At 32.3% G+C, this 11,294-nt stretch overlaps 2 protein-coding genes across 2 annotated transcripts; both read left to right on the top strand.

Annotated features, from left to right (window-relative positions):
* The first annotated feature begins 2,295 nt into the window (after positions 1-2,295).
* Positions 2,296-5,498, top strand: LOC126857359 (stabilizer of axonemal microtubules 1-like). Its single transcript, XM_050606709.1, has 11 exons — positions 2,296-2,355; positions 2,447-2,491; positions 2,715-2,864; positions 2,949-3,138; positions 3,295-3,458; positions 3,723-4,004; positions 4,398-4,587; positions 4,747-4,981; positions 5,099-5,172; positions 5,255-5,299; positions 5,375-5,498. The coding sequence occupies exons 3-10, from the start codon at positions 2,739-2,741 to the stop codon at positions 5,284-5,286; spliced, it is 1,293 nt and encodes a 430-aa protein (XP_050462666.1). The 5' UTR covers positions 2,296-2,355; positions 2,447-2,491; positions 2,715-2,738; the 3' UTR covers positions 5,287-5,299; positions 5,375-5,498.
* Positions 5,499-7,247: 1,749 nt separating this feature from the next.
* Positions 7,248-11,228, top strand: LOC126857360 (endocuticle structural glycoprotein SgAbd-2). Its single transcript, XM_050606710.1, has 4 exons — positions 7,248-7,382; positions 8,705-8,877; positions 9,398-9,659; positions 10,974-11,228. Exons 1-4 carry the CDS (start codon positions 7,371-7,373, stop codon positions 11,064-11,066), a joined length of 540 nt encoding a protein of 179 aa, XP_050462667.1. The 5' UTR covers positions 7,248-7,370; the 3' UTR covers positions 11,067-11,228.
* Positions 11,229-11,294: the final 66 nt, after the last annotated feature.

Raw genomic sequence — 11,294 nt, 5'->3', positions numbered from 1 at the left:
ATTGCATTTATTATATAGCCCATCCATTTCGAGGCAACGGATTTATTTACAATCTACAATCTACATTTACATCTACAGATCTACGGATCCGTCACCTCAAAGTAAATTAAAATTTATCACTCACCGGCACTGATGCGCAACAGCGGAGATTTGGTCTTGAGGCTACGTTGTCTGTAACACACAAATATAAAATTCAAATTATAGTAACGTTTAAAATAATTAATATTTCAAAAATTATTATTGTACGCATCGAATTTTATATCCGATAATAATAAGAAGGTATATAAATATGAAATAATTTTATAAATTTTAAAAAAGAAAACTATTTTTTTTAAATAAAAACTTTTATAGTATGAGTATCTCTTGTTTAAACTATTCAAACAATCGAATCGAATTAATGTACGGGATTTATAATAATTAATGTGAAAATAATAATGCTCACCCTTGGGTTGCTCCGCCGGTGCAGGATGCCTCTCCTAGGCCTCCTCCTCCTCTCAGGTTGATTCACACGCGTGATACTTTAAACGGCACTCCCGCACTTTCGACATGATCGAACCCCGTTTTACACGAAAATTGTACTTCGAGTCGACAAGTATTACTTCATTGCTCGAGCGTTACTGTACGAATGATAACAAGGCTACGTTAACAATAGCGCGCTAATGTTTATATCGCCGAATACAATGTTATTGGTTTCGCGGCCGAAAATATGTTGCGTACTATGACGTGTATACGGTGTCGAATATTAAATAATACAAGTATTTTAATTTATAGATTAATTATTTAAAAAACGATTTATATATCATGGAGCTTATTATTATGTTAATCTTTATTCGAATCTGCGATTTGACTATTTTATTATTACGTTCTCAAGCCGAATAATATTTAAATTATCAAAAAATCGAATAACGATAAAGTATGAAATATAATTAAAAATCAAGTATTTTTAAAGAAATAATTATTGTTTATAAAGAGAGAAAGAGAGAGAAAGATCGCGATAAAACAATAATTTACAATTTTGATTCTAATCATTTCTATTCTTGATTAAAACGTCACGCAAAATACGCGCTTCTGAATTTATCCATTATGATATAATTACGTATTATTCAAAATTTAAAGTGTATGAAAGATAATTATTTATGATATCAAATTATTTCCCGATACTTGTCGCGATCGCGTTGAGTAGAGAAATTTTGTGGAGCGTTTCGCGTTCCTTACTGTTCGAGTGTCGCCGTGAGAATAATAAAGCCCTAAGCCATAACACTAGCGCGCTAATGTTTACATCGTCAAGGCCGTATACTATGTTATGTTTTGATTATTCGTTGCCGAAATATTTTCCGCACTATGACGTATATACAAACGGAATATTAAATTATACATGTATTTTAAATTATAAATCAATTATTAAATTACCAATTAATATATTAAGGAGTTTAAGTAACCGATACTGACAATATTGTTACTACTATTTCGCGATGCTAATTGGCTATCTCGACTATGCATTGAATATTACTTTATACCAATAAAAGCTTGTCATAACTGAGAGACACATTTGATAGTTTAAATATTAAGTAGGTGTATAATTTTAATTTAATTTATTTTGAAAATGTGGAAAACTAGAATTAATATGTAAGCAATTATTATACACATACACACACAAAAAGATGGTGCGCGCGTAGCGCGCGTTTATAGTATTCTAGTAAAATATTCAAGTAAATTGAATTTTTACCAAAAATTTACATATGTAAATGTACTTTCATAAAACGAATTTGTCTGTTTTTCAACGACATTGGAAATTTCATGAGTATCTCGAAGTGGTAGTGAACAACGTCACACGACTCGGTCGTTTCACATTTTTGTTACTATTCAAAATATTTAAAAATTATGAGAATCTAACTAAATTTCTTTGATTTATTTTTGTGGTGTTTAATGTGAGATATCGGCATTGATACAAATTATACTAAAAATCATGGAAATCTGCACCCCTGATCCGTGAGCTTTGACATCGCAATAATTCGTTAATTAAATTTTAATTTTGACATCATACTTTTTTCTCATATATTTACACAAACATATCTTTTTAAAATAAATATTTAAAATAAAATTATTTAAAAATGAATACGTAATAATTTTTATTACTGCAGACAGAAGATATCTCCGCCGCAGTCAATTATTGAGGCAAAAAATAAAATTCGGGTAAGCTTACCGGAAGATCACCCTGTTACTTGTGTATTTGATGTCTTAATAATTCCTTTATTCAATTTTATTCTACGTTTTCTTTTCCGGAACATATTTTAGTTAGGCCATGACGAATGTTGCAACTGTTGTTGCTGTTGTATACCACAGCCCACATGTTACGTGAGTTGACATCTAATTCAATTGTATTATTTATACATTTTAAAGAGACATATAAGTTAAAGAAAGAGCAAAAAATGATATTTTTTTACAGAAATATATTCAGCCGGAGATATCAAAATCTTTTGCACCCATTTATGTAAGTCCAAGAAAAATTCTGTATAGAATAGAACGATATTTTTACCATGATTTTCTGAGATTATTATATGACATATAATTAAAAATTTAATTGAAACATTTAATTAAAAAAAACTATTATTAAAAAAAATATTTTTTTTTTCTTGTAGTTTTCTTGTATAAAGACATTTTTGTTACATTTTCTATGTTACATCTTAAAATTACATCTGTAATTTCCTTTCTAGTATTATTCAAAATCGGAAATACCGATGGAAAAAAATACAACATATCGACTCTCTTATTGGGAGGGCCCCGGTACTTCAGTGGAACCAATCCGCCCCAAGGACAACCTCACATGCAGCGAAGGACCAATATCTGACGAAACGACGCATAAAGTATGCCAGCATTTTACACTTACGTCGATTTGTTGACAACCTAATTGTTGGAATTGTTGTTGGGAAAATTAATTGTTTTTTTAGATGAGCTATTTTGGGAATTGGTGCATGAAAACAGAAACGCCGATAACACCCTGCGAGAGACACTTGCTAGGTAGAGGTCCGATGGAAGATATCACGACAACGAAACACGATTATTCGTGGAAATATATAGATCGCGTTCAACCGAGCAAAATAGAGGATAATTTGTGTTGTCCTTGTGCTGCGTTGTCTGGTAATTTTTATCTTGATAAGATAAGAATATCTACCTTAACTTTATGCAATTATAATTTAGTAATCTTCAATATTTGATAAAGATAAAATTTAATGTGGCATCTTAATTATGGTAAAATTTGTTTAATTAATTAATTAATAACATATCGAAAAACAGATGATACGACGTACCGCTTGAGCTACTACAATTCTTCCTGTTTGCTTCCGACACCTTCTTATGCGCCCGTTCATAAATATGTTAAATCGGAGATACCAATGGAAGATTATACGACATACAAGCTTAGTTATTGGCCAAACGAGGTCAATTTGATGCCTGTAAAAGTGAGCGATTTAAACAATAATTCTAAAATCTATTTTATCCATAATGCAAATTTTTAATAAGCTACAAGTGTTCTAAATAATTTTGTGTTGTATATATTTTTTTTTGGATATCTATTTTATTTCAAATTATATTAATATAATTTTTTACTATAGTAATTTGCTTTTTACTATAGTATTTGTATGCAAACTGAATAAAATTATATTTTTTTATAATTATTTATTATATATAAATATTAAATATATAACTATTTGTATTTTTTTTAGGAGGAACAACCAAGAAGAGAATACTGTCGCCCGGTGACGCCGATGGACGGATGCACGACTTACAAACTGAGTTACTGGCCCCATTGCGGTGAAAAGCCCCCCGAACCTATCGTTCTACCAGAGAACGAAAACTTATTGAATGCCGGTTGCTGCTTCGATGACAATACCACATATCGACTTAGCTATTTCGGGTGTGGCGGTGACAAGCCGCCAGATCCCATTCGCCAGTCTGGCAATATAATTTGTTCACCGTGTCCGATCTCTCACGACACCGTTAATCGAGTAAGCAAACTCGTGCGGATTTGCATCTTCACGCTGAATTTGATTCGCGGATGACACGTTAAATCGAGTCAATGATCACATTATCGAATGCATTATGCGATGATTACGAGATAATCTTCTCGAATTGCCTAACAATCAATTGCGTCATCTCGCAGATTGATTTGACAGTCATTTTTCTATCAAGCGGTAATGTGCTATTGTAACGAAATGACAACAATAAGTATTCCTGTAAGATTGAGGACATCGATTAGCTTTATTGTTTCAACATCGTGGAATATATATGAAACGAGATAATCGTTCTATTAATCATGTCATTTTTTATCTGAATTTTTTATAATTTGAAATTTAATTTCATATTTAAAATTTCATGAATCAATCTCGTTCTTGTTGCAGCTGAGTTTCCTGGGCAATTGGTGCTTCAAACAGGAAACGCCTATTACGCCTTGCGATAGGGACTTGTTAGGCAGAGGCCCGATGCAAGACGAAACTACTCAGAAGCACGATTACACCTGGAAGCAGGTGATGCCGCCGGCAGAGATTCGACAAGAAAACAATCTTACTGTCTCGCCTTCGCCGTTAGAGTGTAAGTTACATAATATAACATATGTAGTCTATTATAAAACATTACTAAAATTTGCAATATTTGCTTTTTTGACAAGATTCCTTTCTTATTAATGAATCTTGGAAATACTGTACGATTACTTCATTTAATTTATTATTTTCAACGATATGATTATTTCAGCCTGCACAACCCATAGATTATCTTACATACCGAACGATCTTGAATGTCTGCTGCCTAATAAATCGTACGCACCCATATGTAAGTATCAGCACTCTGATGTCCCAATGGAATCCGACACTACGATGCGATTGAGTTACCAACCCGTGGAACCAACTCAAATCGAGAAATCATGGCCTGTGGCTACTTATTATCCACCCGTTAATCCTATGGAGGATAATACCACGTACAATCTAAGGTTCAATTTTTTTACTTTTATTCAATTACTTATTAATTTAATTTTTGTAATTTCTATTATACTCTTTTTGTCTGTTTATAAATTTAAAAATTTCTAAACTTATAACTTTTTTTCTAGCTACATTCCGCCTGGAACTCTCGTTCCACTGTCATCCTGTTCCACCTCTTGTCCCCCTGTTAAAGGATACGAAAGTAATTCTTATAAAATTCTTAAAATTCTTAGTGGCATTTTTATAATAAATAATATAATTCAGGCTTGTTTAATTTATTCTAGTGTCCTCGCAACAACCTTGTCCCGTATCGTAAATAGAGAGAGATGGTAGGTGAAATATATCAAAGAAAAGTAATACTAATATTAATATATTAATATTTCTTAGTTTCTTTTTTTTTGCAGAGTTTCGTGCAAATGTATGTGTCTCCGATATATCCTGATCATGTATGTGTCGTGATAATAAAATGTCCTTGTGTACAACGACTTTGATGCTGTATTAAGTTAAATAAAATTCAGCAGTTTTTACAAACGCGTTTGAACGATTATTGTAATCATGTACAATTGTGATGTAAATTTTTTTTTTTTTAACTTTTCTTACAAAGAAATAATTACACGGTGTGAGATAATACATATAATGTATATTTCATCGATTTATTCGCGACTGTATTCCACCTTCCGTGAGAAATGCTCATTAAATTGTATGTGCAAGAAATTGTGCTGTAACATCAACTAATGCTAGATTAGACAACATAAAATATTCGAGATGCTTCTAGAGAGGCGTGAGATTATGAGTTTTATGTCGGAAGTCAACGGCTCCTCGGCGTGAAAGTAGTTAGCATATCTATCTGTTTGCGTAATAAAATCGCAGGGTGTCTTCTCTTCTTTTATAAATCGCCTTTAAAGAGGAATGACAGAGAACAGAATACAAGAGAATTAGAAGAAGCTTTCTAAATCATCTCATCTTCATCTTACAATTAATTAGATTTCATTAAGAAATTAATGACACAAATGATAGCGTAAAAGTATATAAAAAATTGAGTGTTATATAACATTATTACATATATGTGATTCTTCGGATTGAACAGCTTATTCTCATGATTATTTATTTATGCACATGACTAATACGATTCGCTGACACTTTCACTAATTTTTATCTGCGCAGTAGAATCTCAATTATTTAAATGTTAAATAATAAAATGCTTAATTAATTCCTGTGAATATCGTATAGATCATTAATATATAATTACGAATCAAAAATTTTTAATTATATACATTAATGTTAAAATTAATTAAATATTTTAAAAATAAATAATCTTTTGCTTTTAAAATTTTAAAAGTTTGGGAACATAACTATTGCAAAAGAATACATATTCTCGATTTTCTCGATAAAATAGAAAGAAACGCGCGAGAGCAATCCGAAGGCCGCGCAACAACAAACGCATTGCGCTAATCGGAAGCGCAGTCGCAGGCCGTTGATCGTGGGCTGTTGCGATGGCATTATTACGCGCATTCTCTGATGCATATGTAAGTATGCATATTAGAATGTATTCTTCGCCCATTGTCTTGCCGATCTCATAATTCGTAAAACTTCGACAGTACATGGATCCAGAAGGATCCGCACCCACGATTCCACCGGAAGCGATACGAAAGTTTCGAATCATCTGCGATGACGATGCGAGAAACTCAGGTGTTTCAATAATCTCTCTGACACAAAATCAGTATTATTTATGTATAATTTACCTTTATATATGGACATATAATTTTTTTATAGTACAATATAAATATGTAGAAATACTTGACGTGAGTATAAATAATAGAAAATTTTTAATTATCACGGATAATATTTTGACGAAACATCTTAATATTTTAGATTGATATATATATATATATATAATGAACCATATCGATACAAATATATAGATCAATTTATTAATCAATTCACCAGCTGTAGTTTTATCACGAAATGAAGTCAAGCGTATAATGTGTTTTTGCAAACAATAGACATTGAAAAGCTATCGAAAGAACGATGATAGGTTTCAGCCAAGAGTAAGGTCGTCTCGGGCAATGAGATAATCGGAGCAGGACGATTCTTGGTACCACGATCTCGGGGAGATCTCGACACGATCGCTCTCGAAAGAAGCGACGATCCCACACGCGCATTTACTTTGGTAAATATGTAGGCTTCTCGCCATAAAGCACACGAAGCATCTTTCGAGGCCTCCTCGAGTAGGGGTAAAGTGAGAGTGGGTATAAAAGAGGATTTCTTTCCTCTCTTGGGATCGCAGTCGATCTCGTTGGTTTGCGACTATCTCCTTGCGTTTGTACTTCGTCGTATTCTTGTAACACGAGACTTTACGTCGATTTGTCCTAATACGAGGTGCACGTCTTGTGAGTCAGGATGAAATACATGGTAAGTAACCGCGAGGACTGTCTTTCGGAACGTTAACTGAGCGCGATGCGATTATGATTCTTCGGGATAGAAAAAATAATAGTTCTTTCATTGTTTTTGATTATCTCACTGTATAGGTATAAAAAAGAGGATGTTGTTAATTGGTTTCATCAATGTTGAATAACATTAATTTTACTTATCATTTATTTAATTTATTTTTTACTGCCTGTTTTTTTAATTATTAGAAAAAAATAAATATATAATATTAAAATAAAATTAATATAAATATACAATAAAAAAATATACAATATACAAATATACAATATTAGAATAAAGTTTATTGACAATGATGAAAAAAGCAAAGATTTTGAGAAATTAATTTTAAAACTTAACAGAATTTGAATAACTTAAACTATAATAATTAAAAGGAATTTAAAAAATTATATATTTAATCAGAAGAATTACCTAACAAAAAATAGTAGCGAAAAAAGTGATGCTTGTAGAATCTTAAATCTGTCATCATTGTCATTAATTGCAACATAAGTTGCATTTATTAATTTGTATGCGCGAGATGCATGGTTGAAGTGACGAAATAAGAACTGCGTGGGATTAAAAGTTGGAGTTTTACATAATATAAAGACTGATATGAATCTTTAGTTTACGTAATCACTTTCATTAAATATTTATATACATTCACTTATGATGTAACATTTTCTTTAAAAAATTCTGTAGCAATTAATATTATATCTGTATATTATATTAAATTTATTATTTTGTTTTTAGTAATCAATGCAGATGAGTCGATTTTAACGAATCAATTATAAACGCAATAATAAATAATAAAATTATAAAAAAAGATGTTATAAAGATAAGTTCTCGATTCAATTGATAGACGTAGAATCGAAATGATAATGGAACAAGTAACGCGATATCAAGAAATATAGGAGGGGTTCTCGATAGATCGAGATGAAATGGGACGGACCGAATGGGTCAAGAGTTAAACGACCCGCGCTGGCATTTGCTTCTTACTTTCACTCATCTCCTGAGAGCGCATCGCCCGATTTCGTAGCAGAGAAATCGATAAATTCACTTTGGCATTCGTGTTACGCTCTTCCGTGTCTACTCTCGTCGATCATTTCGATCCGTTGATTCCTCTAGCTTCAGAATGTCGATTAGAAAGGGAACAAAATGACGTAATCTGAACCTTATGATATAACGTTTTCCCTTAATGACATGATTGCCTCGATCGCATTGCTGCGTTTGAAATATGCGCTTTAGCAAAATATATCTTACAAATGCATTTTCATAATCAAGACAGGAATGTAACATTTGTAATTTTTCAGGCGTTAGCAATGATTCTGGGATTGGCGGTGGCACAGGATCCAAATTATCATGGACGCAACTATCAGCACGATGATGGACAACCGACTGACAGCAGACGACCTACATCCACTACCCCCATCCCGATTTTGCATTGGAACAAACAACAGGAACACGATGGAACTTATAAAACTAGGTACAATTATATTTTCTATAATTTTAAATTCAACACACAAAAATGCTTTAAAAATATGTAAACATTATTTATTAAATAAAGAATTAAATACTGCAAGGATAATATCCTAGTTAGAATTTTTCTGAAAAAAAAAAAAAAATATTTTTTAACAAAAAAATTACTAAAAATAATTATATAGAATTGTACATCTTAAAAATCTCTTGTTTCTCATATATTTCGCCTTTATATATTATATGTGTGAAGATATTTTGCCGATACAATTTAAAAAATTAATTTTAAAATTTAATAAAATGCCCTTATTGTATAAAATATTTATACCGCTCATTGAATATTCATTGCACGATAATTTGACGATAATTTCAAAAACATAGATGCAATACTGCACTTTCATTATCTGAATCTGTCTCGAATCCACAAGCTTCGGCAACGAGCATTTTAATATTATGTAATGCGACTCGATTTCCGAGCCGTACGTTTGCACAATCGATTATTTAACATCCTGGCAATTTGGATCTTGCAGTTACGAAACGGGCAACAACATCATCGCCGAAGAAAGTGGCTACATCAAGACCATCGGTGAAGGTGAAGACCGGGCGGAGGCGATCGTTCAGCAAGGCACCTTCTCGTACACGAGTCCCGAGGGACAGCTGATCACCATTCACTACACCGCCGATGAGACCGGCTTTCACGCGCAGGGCGATCACATTCCCACGCCACCGCCCGTTAGCGAAGAGATCCAAAAAGGCCTCGACCTCATCTACGCGGGCATTCGTCAGCAAGAGGTAAGTATACTCACGACCTTTCCTCTTCCGTCCAACCCACAATTACTAAAAGATCCTCGGATACTGTTTTCACATTTACTTTAATAATTATTCGAGATTTCATAAAATTTCATAAGATAGAATCTAATTAATGATAAATCCTGATATAAAATAATTTTACATGCAAGATTTTATTATTATTTATTTGTAATTAAGAAAATATTGCAAAGTATTTACGCAATTAAATTTGCAATTTGAGTGACTAAGATAATTCTAAAATAGGTATGGGCATTTAAAACTATATATATTTGATAAAAAAAAAAAAATGTAATAATTAAAGAGTAAATATTTTATTTAACGTAGATACTTTACTTATGATAAAACATAAAACTATTAAATAAAAGATTTATTTAGAGAAGAGAGAAAAAGAAATAATATGTAAAAGTTTTGCTGCATTCAACATTAAAATCCATTCACAGTTTCCTGTCCTCAATTATCCCTACTTGTTTCCCTCCTCTCTTGCCATTTCTTATCACCTCTGTTTATGTTCACATTCATGTTCACCTTTACGGAAGACGTTCTCTTCGATCTTATGGGAAGAAACTTCTGTTTCGTCACAACTAGCATAGGTCACGGTTTCCACGAGCAGGATTTGTGAAAAGTCATTCAGTTATCCGTATACTATGTGAGCGCACTTGCGAAATCATGATAGAGATCCATATCGATGAAAAGACTAAAGAGCGCAACATGGTATAAATGACTTGCGCAAAGAGAAAAGATATCTACTTGCTATCGCACACAGTTTCCTCTCGACTCTCATTAATCATCGTGTCACTGCAGTAGCTACTACTAGTTTTCTTCTGCTTTTACTCTTGTTGGGATAGAAATCTTACATGCGCTGCAGCATAATATAGATAGATCCGTGCTGAGAGATTTACAGTCAATTAAAATTGCTTCATAAATTGTGATAATTAATATTCTATCGTTATTATCGAATTGATCCGTCAATCGTATTTTATATTTTTATATCTTATCTCGCAAAGAAGGATAGCAATTTTTGAATTAAATTGCGAAATGTGAAAGGAAAAAAATACTGTTAGAAATAAACGTGCTAAAATTTTTCTAAAAATAAATTTTTTTAAAATTTTCTAAAAATTATTATTCTTCATATAATGAGAAACATAATTTTAATATTTGCTTGTGACCTTCAAATAAGCTCTATTTGATTCCGGTTAAGAAATCCTTTTCGAATATGAATCAGATTTTGCATTTAATCTCATATGAAACTAATAACAGGAACAGTTTATTAAAAATTTGTTTATGTTTACATTTTAGGAAGAAGAAGCTCGCGCAGCAGCCCAAAAGTCGCAACAACCATTGAACCAGCAAATCGATAGGCGGGACGACTACAATAGAAAGTATCAGTGAGCCCCTGTCGAGCCTCCTGCGATATAGCATATTTACAGCACTGTATCGTTATTAAGAAATAGCAATTAAGTTGTTAAGTTACATTATTCTCTCGCGCGTTCCACACACAAATACGCTCACCATTATGTGTATACATTTGCATTAAGAAACATCGCTTGATAAGTTCGTCTTCGTTTTTCCATCCTTCCACCTTGATTATGTCGATCCTTTCTCAATGTGAGACATATC

This window comes from Cataglyphis hispanica, chromosome 21, assembly GCF_021464435.1.
Source record: "Cataglyphis hispanica isolate Lineage 1 chromosome 21, ULB_Chis1_1.0, whole genome shotgun sequence".
NCBI classification, from domain to species: domain Eukaryota; kingdom Metazoa; phylum Arthropoda; class Insecta; order Hymenoptera; family Formicidae; genus Cataglyphis; species Cataglyphis hispanica.
Note: the sequence above shows the minus strand (reverse complement) of the source record. Positions and strands in the feature narration are given on the sequence as shown.